The sequence below is a fragment of the Ovis canadensis genome, chromosome 2, assembly GCF_042477335.2.
Source record: "Ovis canadensis isolate MfBH-ARS-UI-01 breed Bighorn chromosome 2, ARS-UI_OviCan_v2, whole genome shotgun sequence".
NCBI lineage: Eukaryota > Metazoa > Chordata > Mammalia > Artiodactyla > Bovidae > Ovis > Ovis canadensis.
The window spans coordinates 247,406,886-247,421,532 of record NC_091246.1 but is presented as its reverse complement, the minus strand read 5'-3'; the positions used below and the strand labels follow the sequence as shown (position 1 = coordinate 247,421,532).

The window sequence follows — 14,647 nt, the reverse complement described above, 5'->3', positions numbered from 1 at the left end:
GCTTGTGCTTCTTCCAGCCCAGTGTTTCTCATGATGTGCTGTGCATATAAGTTAAATAAGCAGCCTTGACGTACTCCTTTTCCTATTTGGAATCAGTCTGTTGTTCCATGTCCATTTCTAACTGTTGCTTCCTGACCTGCATATAGGTTTCTCAAGAGGCAGGTCAGGTGGTCTGGTATTCCCATCTTTTTCAGAATTTTCCACAGTTTATTGTGATCCACACAGTCAAAGGCTTTGGCATAGTCAAGAAAGCAGAAATAGATGTTTTTCTGGAACTCGCTTGCTTTTTCCATGATCCAGCAGATGTTGGAAATTTGATCTCTGGTTCCTCTGCCTTTTCTAAAACCAGCTTGAACATCAGGCATTTCACGGTTCACGTATTGCTGAAGGCTGGCTTGGAGAATTTTGAGCATTACTTTACTAGCGTGTGAGATGAGTGCCATTGTGCGGTAGTTTGAGCATTCTTTGGCATTGCCTTTCTTTGGGATTGGAATGAAAACTGACCTTTTCCAGTCCTGTGGCCACTGCTGAGTTTTCCAAATTTGCTGGCATATTGAGTGCAGCACTTTCACAGCATCATCTTTCAGGATTTGAAATAGCTCAACTGGAATTCCATCACTTCCACTAGCTTTGTTCATAGTGATGCTTCCTAAGGCCCACTTGACTTCACATTCCAGGATGTCTGGCTCTAGGTGAGTGATCACACTATCATGATTATCTTGGTCTTGAAGATCTTTTTTGTACAGTTCTTCTGTGTATTCAGGTCCTTAGTTGATCCTATTTGCACTGATTGTAAGCCTTCTTGTTTCCAGGTAGGAGGAGGAGAAAAGGCAGAAGAGTTGTATAAGCTGGTGAACTAGAATCCAGCATTTCTAATAACAGGTTTTTGGCATTTGATGAAACTGAAAACAAAGGGGTTTTCATGTGAACATTTCTGATTTAATCATGACAAATACAAGCTATTCTAGAGTTGTTTAGAATTTAGAGACTAATGAAAAGCTAAAATCAAGGAGTTTTTGCTAGTCTAGATAGCTATAGGTTTTAATGGAGAAACTGTCTTCTCTTCTGGGGTATTTCTTTCAGTTTCCCCCTTGCTTGAAAGAAGGAACTACTTTGCCACCCCCCACCCCGCCCCCCACCAGAAGCTTTTTAAAAACTTTGAAATTTGGATTTTTAACTGAAGCAGGCTTGTATACTTGGCCCACTTACTGATAAAAGAAGAGAAGGATAGAGGAAGCTAGATAATTTTGGAGAAAAGTTCTATAAACTGTTGTTGTTAAGCCTTTTTTCTTTCTTTCCTTCTGTTTTAAGAGAAATAACAATGAAACTTGAATTTACAGGAGTAATTTAATAGACTTGTATAACCACCCTTTATTCTCATATTGACACAAGAAAGGAGAAAATGTCTGAGATTTTTCTTAAAGGATGGAAATATTCTTAGCTCAGTTCAGGTCAGTTGCTCAGTCGTGTCCGACTCTTTGCGACCCCATGAATCGCAGCACGCCAGGCCTCCCTGTTCATCGCCATCTCCCGGCGTTCACTCAGACTCTTAGCTAGTCTACCATAAATACTAGTCAGGGTGTGATACAGGATGTGAAAAAGGACTGATCTTAAATTCTCAGTGCCCTGGATGTGCATGTCTGTTCTGTGATTGACATAGCCTTTTATTAATCATTTACTTTCGTTAAATGTTAAAGTAAATGTTCATAATAGTTGAAAGGTATTGCTTAGTCAAGCAGTTTGCCAATACTACTACTAATGAATTATTAAAATCCAGTGTTTGGGGGAAATGCAAAATAGTTGACAACTGATTTTGGACCTAATGGTTTAGTATTTGATTTATCTTTTTGAACTTGATCTGTAATCAAACAAAAACAACAGCACTGGACTTGGGAACAGGAGATGTGAGTTTGATGATACTTTTATTTAATCCAGTGATTTGAGGGTAACTATATAAGTTTTCTGAAATATAATTTCCTTCTAGCAAAATGAGAGATTGAGGTTGAGTGGTCTCTTGTACCTATAGTATTGTATGCATTAAATTAATAATACAAGTTTAATTGTTTGTCTTAGAGAAGAATAGGGCATGTTTAACCTGTTTTAGAGAACAGTAGTTTTTTGTTTTTTTTTTAAAGAGTTATATAGTATCTGTTTCCATGTAATAAAGGATACGCTGATTGCAAGTCCTACATTTTTACCTACTCATTAAAATAGGTTTCTGGTAAGTATGATTCTGTGTGTTTGTCTTTATAACCCCAGTACTTAGTACAACTTCTGACACATACCTAATTATTAGAATAAATAAATAGATGCATACAATGAATATATAAATAATCTATAATTCAAATCTATTTCCCTGTAAGGTACTTTGAGAATTATGAAGTTTACTTCATTAGAAAAAGTAGGTACTCTTAAATATTGGTTGGGGAAAAGAAGAGTAAATTTGGAAACTTGGCTAGAGGAAGACATAGGTGTACTGAAGAGGCGCTTTTGTTCCTTGCACCATATTTTCTTTGGAATGAGTCAATGAAGGTACTGTATTATAAGTGGTGGAAATATTTAAACTACAGGCTGGTTATTTTTCATAGTCAAGGAAAATCCAGGGATGTTGAAGCTGGAATTAACTGTTTCAGCTCAGGCAGGGGGGAAAAAAAGGAGAGAGAGAGATTGATAAAGTTTTCTGTAGTTAACAGGAAAAAAACCATGTTATATATGTATATATATAAACACACACATCACACACATATATAATATACATATACATACACTGAGGTGAAATTTATTTACTGTAATCATTCACTGAAAAGCTCATTATGTAGTTAATTTAACTTCTAATTATAAAGAACCTTTCAAGCTTAAAAATAGATATTAAAAAGGAAATAACTTGAGCATATAGGTATTCTCCTTCCCAGTATAGTACTATGTCTAATTTAGAAGATATCTTTTCTTGAATTTAAAATGGTAAACGTAAAAAATAAGAATATAAAAACTAGCCTGAAACTACAACTTTCAACTGGACTAAATTTCTTTCCTAAAAATTTTTTTGTTTTCAATTTAAAGAAAAGTCGTAAGAAAGCATCTTAAAATGTATGAATAAATCTGAATAGCTAGTTCAATGTAAGATTTTTTTTCTGTTGTTTTACTGCCCCAGTCCATTTTCCAGGGAAGTTTTGCAGGGCTTTTAAGAAAAGAACAATCTTTCCTAAGGTGGTGCTAAGAGTCTGAATTTCTCTAGTTCTGACGAGTTGCTGCACTCTGCTGAAGGGAGAAGTAAAGAATTGGGCTTTTTCATGTGTATTTTCCAATTTAAGGGAGAAATAAAAATTAAGTATGTGTATTTGAAATTTAAGTGTACAAAATACACGTGTGTGTCTTTTTAAAAAAACTGTTGTGTCATGAAATGTCTCTTCTCAAAGTAGACAGACTTTGTAATAACACAACAGAGCACTTGTTAGCAAAATTCTGATGTCTTATTTTTCTGTTGCTCAGTGTCACCCTTACAGTATTTCATATATGGGAAGCTTCGGAAAGTCTTGAATGTAGGGCTAAAGTGAATGATGGGCCTCCTGCTGTTCTTGTCCTTGACCTGAATTTGGCCAGTCCAGACTCTTTTCCTACTGCCAGGGTTCTGTGGCGCTGTTGTGCACGGCGGGCTCAGTGCATGGCATACCAAAGATGTCTGTTTGGCATTCCTATCTGAGAAAGCTCTGCAGTTGAAATGTGGCTAGTGCAACTGAGGAAATGAGTTTTAACTTTATTATGATTAATTTAGATTCCTATTTGGATAGCCTCAAGTCACTAACGGCTACCATATTGGACGATTCAGATATATAATATCTCCGTCAGCACAGAAAGTTCTCTTGGACAGCTCTGCTCTAGAGTTCTCTTACTAAGACGCCCATTGGCTTGGCACCACTCTCTGAACAAGTAGACTGTTTTCCCAGAATTTTAATTTATAAAATGAAGATGGGGTGCGGATGCCCTTTGGATGCCAAGAATACTAATATGTGAACAAAAGCACTGTGCAGAACTTTGTTTCCTAAGGAAAAAGCACATCTTAAAAATACTGTGGAAAGCTGATGATGGCATTTCTTAGAGTGATAACTGTTAAAAGACGTCTAGTAACTACTAGCACAATGGTTTGATTGAGAGAATTTATGCTAATGTATCTTTGGAGGCTCTATAATCCATTATTACATTTTTCATTTAGGTACTTAAAGCTTTCACCAAAACACCCAGAATCAAATACTGCTGGAATGGACATCTTTGCCAAATTCTCTGCATATATCAAGAATTCAAGGCCAGAGGCTAATGAAGGTAAAAAAAAAAAAAAAAACCCAAGTGGTTGAATTAGCAGTGTAGAACCAGTCCCTCCTACCTACCCCCCCAAAAACCTCCAAAACTAAACAAAAAACAGGAACAAAGATCAGAATACCCTATTATGACAATGATTATAAATGATTACTTTGGAGGCCATTCCTTAAAGTATTAAAAACTAGCTTTCAGAGTTGATCAGAGATTTGGTGATAAACCAGAGTAAGTCCTTAAATTGTTCTTTTTCTCTGTTTCTTGTTGATTAACTGTGCCTAGCATAAGGTGGGTGTGTGATTAAATGTTTATTGAATGAATTTGTTCTTATATTCTTCTGAGAAGTTACCATTAAGGGAGCTATACAGAAAATTACACTGTCTCAGAAACAGTGGATTGGGTGGTTGTAGTGGTTGGAATAGATTGATAAAGCTTAACTTAAACTGTTACTGAAGCTTTTGTTTATTGTTGGGTGCCAGGAACCTAAAGTCATCCTGGGTGGATTTTTGTGCTGATTACCCTAATGAGCAGTTTTTGAAGCTGCTCTAAGAGAGCGTTTGGACACACCAGCCTTGCAAAGATCTCTGTATCCTAAAACTAAGGTTTTCCCTTCAAGTCCTATTTTCCTGGTGAGAGTGGTTTGTGTAATACAGATGCTACCTCCTTCTTTTATTTATTAAAGTACACTGTCTTATCATTTCATTTAGCAAACTTACATATAGTAAAAGGGAAGTCTCTTTAGAAGAGGTGCCATTGAATGAACCTTGTCCTAACTACACCGTTCAGTTGCTTCCCCTTTTCTTCTCTTTGGGATGTTAAGCATTGTTCTTTTTGCCAAAAACTATATATAGAGAGAGCATTTAGTTCAGTTCAGTTCAGTCTCTTAGTCGTGTCCGACTCTTTGCGACCCTATGAATCACAGCACACTAGGCCTCCCTGTCCATCACCATCTCCCGGAGTTCACTCAAACTCAAGTCCATCGAGTTGGTGATGCCATCCAGCCATCTCATCCTCGGTCGTCCCCTTCTCCTCCTGCCCCCAATCCCTCCCAGCATCAGAGTCTTTTCCAATGAGTCAACTCTTTGCATGAGGTGGCCAAAGTACTGGAGTTTCAGCTTTAGCATCATTCCTTCCAAAGAAATCCCAGGGCTGATCTCCTTCAGAATGGACTGGTTGGATCTCCTTGCAGTCCAAGGGACTCTCAAGAGTCTTCTCCAACACCACAGTTCAAAAGCATCAATTCTTCAGCGCTCAGCCTTCTTCACAGTCCAACTCTCGCATCCATACATGACCACAGGAAAACCATAGCCTTGACTAGAAGGACCTTTGTTGGCAAAGTAATGTCTCTGCTTTTGAATATGCTATCTAGGTTGGTCATAACTTTTCTTCCAAAAAGTAAGCGTCTTTTAATTTCTTGGCTGCAGTCACCATCTGCAGTGATTTTGGAGCCCTGAAAAATAGTCTGTCAGTGTTTCCATTGTTTCCCCATCCATTTGCCATGAAGTGATGGGACCAGATGCCATGATCTTCGTTTTCTGAATGTTGAGCTTTAAGCCAACTTTTTCACTCTCCTCTTTCACTTTCATCAAGAGGATTTTTAGTTCCATTAGTGTTTAATTAAAAGTAACAGTAATTACCAAAGAGCCAATTCCTGAAGACTATAACCCGTCATAATTTTAGACTGTTCGGTAGCTTGGGTGGGGTTCTTTGGGTGGAGTTTATGGCTCAAATGAGCAAGAATACCAAAGGGAAAAAATGTCTCAGTGCCAGTTGAGCAAGAATAAACATCTTTTAAAAAGTTGACACATTTGCCGATTTCCTTCTGTTATTTCAGTGGGTAGATTTCCAAGCTATTCAGGCTTTTAAAAATTACTATTAAATTTTTAAATTGCAGCATTTTATAATTTAGTATGGAATTTCAGTGGTTTCTGGAATGATATTCACTGCATGAAATCATGTTTCTATAGGGAAGGGGGAAACTTTAGTGCTTAGGCCTGTCTTACATCTATTACATGTGTTTCAGTAGCTGCCATAGCTAGGGAGCAATTTCCTCAGTAATTGTCTTTTCTTTTTTTTTTGGACTAATGGTTCTGCATGAGTCTTATACACTCAGTAAACAGTGCATTGGGGCCCCTCCCATCCATAGACAGTACCTCTTCTCTGTTATACCTTCCTTCCTGCAGGGGACTGTTCTCTGTACACCCAGATGTTCTTGCTGAACATCTTCTATGAACTATCTTAGTTAAAGTCATGTTTTTATTTCTCAGTGTGGCTCTTGGAAACTAGAGGGCAGTTGAAATTTCTTTTGATGCTTGGTAAAGAGGAAAGGGAAATAAAATGTGTCTGCTTTAAACAAAATTGCTTTGAGGGATGGGAATGGGGGAGGAGACTAGGGGAGAAAGTGACTCACTTAAGTATAACTTTGTATTCTATTTTTTCCTATCAGTTTGTTCCTGTCTTAAGTAGCCACCTACATTTACTGTCCTTCGAATGCTGTAACCAATAAGAACAAACAACATAATGGATTAAAGCACGCATAACTTAGAAGCCTTTTTATATTAAATTACCTATTGGTAAATAAGAATTCCAGTTGCCAAGCAACTTCCCCCCACACTGCCTTGAGACTTTAGAAAACAGTATTCCAAATCACTTTGGAGCTTAATGGGTCTCCCTTGTGTATATTTGTTGCAAGTCTTTTATCTGTCTGTTTAATAAATTAAATACCTTAAATAAGCCTTAGTGATCTACCTCCTTATTCCCCCAAATAATAAACAGCCTACATACACATTGATAGATTTTTCATTTTACATGGTAAATTGGAGTAGGCAAGTCTTTGATTGGTTTTAAAAATGTTTTAAATATTTCACAAAATCCAGTGTGTTTGGACAATTTTAGGGCCTTTTAAGACCTCCTTCTATCTGCGTAAGGGATTAGATGTTTGGACGCATTAGCAGCTGGGCTAGTGAAACAGAAGGGCCAATGCTTATATCAGGGTACAGAGTAAACAAAAAAGATGTAGAGAATAAAATAAAAGGAAACAGATTAAACATAAACCTTTAGTAACATGTCTAAGGTGACTGAGAGTAACTGTGTTTTCTTTTGAAACATTAAGGAGAAATTAATGGGTAATTACTTTTATGGGATGAATTACATATGACCTGTCCCAGATCTCACACTTTTTTTTCAATTATGTGATTTCATTAATTTATATACTTTATTAAGCTCCCAAATGTAACTCATAGATAATTTGTTAGTTTGTTGATGTTTATAATATTCTTAAGAGGTCAGTGAATTTAGCAGTGATGAAATCTGCCATTATATCCTCAGAGGCATACTCCATAATGTCTCAATTCCCATTTTTAAATGGAGGCAAGGAATCTTTAGGTTCTGAGTAGTTTCTTTTTATTCAAGGTTTATTATCCCTCCCTATTTACCTCCTCTCTTGCGCTGCCTGCCCTCTGCCAAAAAGTGTGTGAAATCAGAGGATGATTGTTCATCATTGTAGTAGTGAAGCTGTATTGGGTATTTAATTGTGATTAAGTGAACTCTGGGAGTTGGTGATGGACAGGGAGGCCTGGCGTGCTGCGATTCATGGGGTCGCAAAGAGTCAGACACAACTGAGCGACTGAACTGAACTGAAGTACTTAATACCTCTCTCTGTTTTCTGCCAACGTGTTACCAGACCTTTAAAAATTGCTTGTGTAAGATTACGTCTTAAACTAGCAATAGCTTTAAAATAGTTTTATTGATGTAAGTGCACATAATTTTTTCTTCACTGAAAATTATATTCTTTTTCTTTAACAGAAATTGTCTTGTTATAGTTAATGCATTCTGCCTTGTTCTTACTCATTCAAATTACACAATTCATAGAGTAATGCATGCTTATTGAAGAAGTTAAAATAGTACAGAAATGAATAAAACTTCAGTGTCCTTTTTGAGTCGTATCATATAACCTGTTCCCCAACAGTTAGGATGTCTCCTCCTTTTTTCTGTGCACACACATTGTACTTAAATGTGTATTTATGTGTGTGTATATATATGTATATATATGTGTGTGTGTATATATACATACATACATACATACATACAGCAGTTGTCTTAATCATGTATTACATGGTAGAAATACTTCAATTTCAAAGTGTAGCTCTACCTCACTTTAAGAAATGCTACTGAATATTCCATAATATGGATTTTTTAGTTAACCATTTCACTACTGACATTTAGATAGCCTCAAGTTTTTATTATGACAAACTATGCTGCCACTGGTGTCCTTGTGCTAGATTTCAAATAGGTAAAAGATTTTGTTCTCCAAAGACTATACCAGTTTATCATCCCACCATGAAGGTATTCATTTCCCCACACTTCTGATCCTGGTGTGTTTGTGTGTTTGTAAGAGTGTTTGTTAATATTTTGATTTTTCACAATTAAATTTAAAAATGATTTGTATAGCCTCTGTTGTACCTAGTAATTTTTTTTTTTTGAGAACTTTTGAAATACCTTCTTAGAGATACAGCATTAGTACAGTAGGGGTATTAGAGAATAATAGTGCTTGTTATTAGTTACAAAAGACAAGGAGCTTAAAAAAGGAGTTACGTTCTTTTTTTTTTAATATAAATTTATTTTAATTGGAGGCTAATTACAATATTGGATTGGTTTTGCTGTACATCAACTTGAAAGGAGTTACTTTCTGACGGCCTGCTACTGCCTTCTAGTGGTTATCTTGAGATTTTCATCTTAGCCAATTTCAAATTCCTTTGTGATGGTTTGTCTTCAAAACTTTATTATGTTTATTATATGATGTTCTTTAGCTCTCATTACCTCATTTTTCATTGTTATCCATTCCTTATATTCTTACATAAAAATTGTATCAAACTAATTCATCCTTCTTTGTTTTCATTAATACACCCTTTATTCCAGCATTCTTAACTATGAAAAATCACTAACACTGGCCGAGTACAGCAAGTTGACTTCATTGCAGGTATTTTGCTAAGTCCAAAATTACAGGGCAGCAATTGTAATGTTCTGTTAGCCTCTGAATTTTAGTGCCTTACAGCTACAAATGTAAATGTGCATTATAAACCTTGTAAATTTAGGATATTTTATTTTTCTTTTGGATACTTTTGAGAATTAATTCAGGAAGAGGATTTATTTAGAGCAGATCAGAGATCATAAACTTGCTCAGACTGGTCATGCCACTCAAGTGCCGTTTGAGACATTATTTCAGTGTTTGAATTCAGTATTATCTTCCTTGTAGGCCACAATCCTGTTCATTGTAATCTGATCAAAGAACAAGTCCTTATATCTAATGTATATTTATTCTGTATTCACTGCTTTTGACAGAAGCATATTGAATCTTCAAAAGTGAAAGCAAGCACTTCCAAGTATTTTATTTTTGCCTCAAGATTTGACACTTACATTTACAGCCCTGGAACCATATAAGGGCTTCCCTGATAGCTCAGTTGGTAAAGAATCCACTTGCTATGCAGGAGATCCTGGTTCAATTCGTGGACTAGGAAGATCCACTGGATCCATATACTTGCTAACCAGTCAGCTTTTTCTTACTGCCTCCTCTATGAGCCTCTGAAATTTACAGTTCACTTTATAATATCAAGGAGTTGTAACAAGTCAAATTCCAAGATGTCAGATCTCCTTTCTTTGATGTTGAGAAAGGGCAAATTCTCTTCTCCTTTATCTCAGTATCTGTAAGATAGGATAATATCTACTTTATGTCCTTTGGCTGCTCTGAGAATCAGTTCTCTTAACATATGTTCATCAAGTTTTTCAACTGAACAATAAGAAAGTAATCATTGTTTATTTATGAATTTAAATTGTAAAGGCAAAATAGACATTTTCAAATAAACAGAAACCAAACATTCATGTTAGCAGACTCATACTAAATGAAATACTACTAAAAGTAGCTTTTCAGGCAGAAGGAAAATGATTTCAAATGAATACCCAGAGATGTAGGAAGGAAGAGAAACCAAAAAGTAGTACAAATATATTACAAAATATAAATGAATACTGTCTGTATAGAACAGTAATAACTTATGAGATTTAAAATATATGTCAAATTAATACAAAAAACAATAGTAGCCTGTGAGTGAAGTGAAGTCACTCAGTTGTGTCTGACTCTTTGCAACCTCATGGACTGTATAGTCCATGGAATTCTCCAGGCCAGAATACTGGAGTGGGTAACCTTTCCTTTCTCCAGGGGATCTTCCCAACCTAGGGATCGAACCCAGGTATCCTGCATTGCACATGGATTCTTTACCAGCTGAGCCACAAGGGAAGCCCAGGTGAGACAAGAAGGCAATTAAATACAATTAGAGTGTTCTAGGGCTCTTGTATTATCCTGGAAATGGTAAAAATTATAATTAAGCTTTAGTAAGTCAAGGAAACATTCTAGCCAAAAAAATGTAATACACGAGTAGAGGGAGAAATGAAAAGTAATCTTTTAAAAAATTAATCCAAAAGAAGGCAAGAAAGAAGAAGAGAACAAGAATAGGCAAATAGAAAACAAATGCATGATGGCAGTTCTAAACCAAAGTTTGCTTAGATGTAAATGATTCAGATACTCCCAAGTAGAAAAGAAAATTTGCTAACAGGATTAAAAATAGTTGTTTTTGTACAAGAAGAAATACACCCCCTTCACACACATTTGAAATACACCCAGATAGATAGACAGACATGTCATCAGACCCTGGAAACCTGAATGTAACAGTGTAAATACTAACCAAAAGAAAGATGGTAAAGCTATATAGACATTGCACAAAGTAGACTTTGAGGAAAGAAGCATTGCTAGAGATAATGAAACATATTTCACAATGATTTTAAAAGATCAACCCACCAAGAAAATAAAATAACTCTAGATTTATATTTATAAATAAATTCACTACCCTGGCCTGGGGAATTCCATGGACTGTGTGGCCCATGGGATTGCAGTTGGACATGACTGAGCTTTCACCCTCAAAATATATAAACCAGATTGACAGAGCTAAAAGAGAAATAAACTAATCCACAATCTTGGTGGGAGATCTTAACTGACTCCTTTAGCAGCAGCAGTTAGTAACTTAGAATCTGCCAAAAAGAAAAATTCAGTGAGAATATAGAAGAATTGAATAAGACAGTAAACAAGTTTAATCTCACTATAATTTAATCTCATAGTGCCCCCAAACTGCAGAATATACCCTTGTTTTTCAAATGCACGTGAAACACAAAATTGACTGTAAAGCTGATGTGTGTGTGTGCTTAGTCAGCTAGTCAGGTCTGACTCTTTGCAACCCCGTGGACTATAGCCTGCCAGGCTCCTCTGTCTATGGCGATTCTCCAGGTGAGAATACTGGAGTGCCCTTCTCGAGGGGATCTTCCCAACCCAGGAATCAAACCCAAGTCTCCCACACTGCAGACAGATTCTTTATTACTTGAGCCATTCAGTTCAGTTCAGTTCAGTTGTTCAGTCATGTCTGACCCTTTGCGACCCCATGAACTGCAGCATGCAGGCCTCCCTATCCATCACCAACTCCTGGAGTTTACTCAAACTCATGTCCATTGAGTCGGTGATGCCATCCAACCATCTCATCCTCTGTCGCCTCCTTCTTCTCCCACCTCAATCTTTCCCAGCATCAAGGTCTTTTCCAGTGAGTCAGTTCTTCACATCAGGTGGCCAACGTATTGGAGTTTCAGCTTCAGCATCAGTCCTTCCAATGAACACTCAGGACTGATTTCCTTTAGGATGGACAGGTTGGATCTCCTTGCAGTCCAAGGGACTCTCAAGAGTCTTCTCCAACACTGCAGTTTAAAAGCATCAATTCTTTGGCGCTCAGCTTTCTTTACAGTCCAACTCTCTACTTACCTGACTACTGAAAAACCATAGCTTTGACTCGATGGACCTTTGTTGGCAAAGTGATGTCTCTGCTTTTTAATATGCTATTTAGGTTGGTCATAACTTTTCTGCCAAGGAGCAAGCATCTTAATTTCATGGCTGCAGTCACCATATGCAGTGATTTGGGAGCCCCGAAAAATAGTTTGTCACTGTTTCCATAGTTTCCCCAACCATTTGCGATGAAGTGATGGGACCAGATGCCATGATCTTCATTTTCTGAATGTTGAGCTTTAAGCCAACTTTTTCACTCTCCTCTTTCACTTTCATCAAGAGGCTCTTCAGTTCCTCTTCACTTTCTGCCATAAGGATGGTGTCATCTGCATATCTGAGGTTATTGATATTTCTCCTGGCAATCTTGATTCCGTCTTGTGCTTTTCCAGCCCAGCATTTCTCTTGATGTACTCTGCATATAAGTTAAATAAACAGGGTGACAATATACAGCCTTGACTTACTCCTTTCCTGATTTGGAGCCAGTCTGTTGTTCCTTGTCCAGTTCTAACTGTTGCTTCCTGGCCTGCATACAGATCTCTCAAGAGGCAGGTCAGGTGGTCTGGTATTCTGAGCCACTAGGGAAGCCCATAAAGCTGAACCATTAAGCAAATCTGAAAAATTTTCCAAAAGAAATTGACATCATATCAACCACAAAGAAAATAAGCTAGATATTGGTAGCAAAAGTACAGCTAGAAATCTCTACATGTTTGAAAAATAAGCAGTGTCTTTCTGAGTAACCCATGGGTTGAAGAATAACATGATAAAAATATACCCCGTCTAAATTTATATGCTATCATTTGGGCTTCCCAGGTGGTGCTAGTGGTAAAGAATCCACCTGCCAGTGCAGGAGACACAAGAGATGCAGGTTCAATCCCTGGGTTGGGAAGATCCCCTGGAGTGGGAAGTAACCACCCATTCTAGTATTATTGTCTGGAAAATTCTATGGACAGAGGAGCCTGGCAGGCTACAGTGTGTGGGGCCGTAAAGAGTCTGACAAAACTGAGTGTACACGCACACACACACAAAGCTTCGTTTAGAGGAAAATTTATAGCTCTAAATGCATATATTAGAAAAAAAAGAGCTAAAAATTGGTAACCTTAAAGTATCCACCTTAGGGATTTAGTTAGATCAGCAAATTAAACCCAAGAAAGTAAAAGGAATGAGATACTCAAAGAGTAGAATTTTATGAAATAGAAAACAACTAGGACAGGATTAGCAAAGCTAAAAGTTCTTTGAAAAGTATAATCAGAAAATTGATGAATTCTTCACAGGAGAAATCAAGATAAGTAAAAGAAGGTAATAACCAGTATTAGCAATGAAAGGGAATTACTACAGATCTTACATTTAAATGATTTGGGAAGGATATTATGAAAATGTTTGTTTATAAATTTGAAAACACTATTGCATAAATTTACAGAGAGTACCATGTAAGAAAATTGTTACAAGAAGTGATTCAAGATGTGAATTGTCTTATATCTGTAATTAAAAACCGTCTCACAAAGATGGCTTCACTGATGAACTCTTCTAAGTATTTGGGGAAGATGTAACATCAGTTTGCATATACTCTTCCAGGAAACAGAAAAGAGGAAATACTTCCCAGCTGGCTTTTTGAGGTCAAACGATACAAAACCATCAAAAGGAAGGAGTCTTTCAGGCCAGTCTCTCTCAAACATACTCGTAAAAGGCTAAAACAAAATATGCCAGATCCAGCAATATGTAAAAGATAATACATAAAGTCAAATTGAGTTTAATTGAGGAATGGAAGATTGAACATTCAAAAAAAATATACTCAAATTGTCATAATAATAGAATACAAGAGAAAAATTATGATATTATTTGAATTGATGCAGAAAAAGTACTTGATAAAATTTAATACTTATTAAAATGTTTATTTTTAAAAAATAAACTATATATAGCAAGAAATTTCCTTAATCTGACAGAGAATCCACAGAAAAGTCATACTTAATAGCGGAATAGTGAAAGATTTCCTCTTCAAACCAAAACTAGAAAACAATGCTATTGTCACCACTTCTATTTAGCATTGTATTGGTGGTTTTGACCAGTATAATAGGCAAGAAAAAGTAATGAATTATATGAGACTTGTGAAAGAAGGGATAAATTTGTCATTATTCTTAATATAATAAAAAATGTAGAAAATCCAAAGTAATCTACAGACAAACCCTAAGAATTAAAAAAAGCGAATTATCAGAGTGATTACATATGAAGCTATTTTAAAAGTCAGTTTTATTATTTGTGCCTGCTAGCAAGAAGCAATAGAAAATGTGATAAAAAATATTTATACAGTAAAAAATATCAGATATTTAGGAATAAACTTAACAAAAATGGACAAGACTTCTGCATAGAAAACATAGAAATCTCTTTTAATTTCATAAAGTTGAATAAAATTTTTAAAAAATGATATTCATAGATTGGGACACTCAAAATTATAAAGATGCCAGTTCTCTA

At 36.2% G+C, this 14,647-nt stretch overlaps 1 protein-coding gene across 1 annotated transcript in view; it reads left to right on the top strand.

Moving 5' to 3' along the window:
• CLIC4 (chloride intracellular channel 4) overlaps nucleotides 1-14,647 on the top strand; it is an 81,045-nt gene that overhangs the window by 55,753 nt on the left and 10,645 nt on the right. Inside the window, exon 4 of the mRNA XM_069575021.1 lies at nucleotides 4,211-4,317. Coding sequence (XP_069431122.1) covers nucleotides 4,211-4,317 — 107 coding nt within the window. The remainder of the gene's footprint in view (nucleotides 1-4,210; nucleotides 4,318-14,647) is intronic.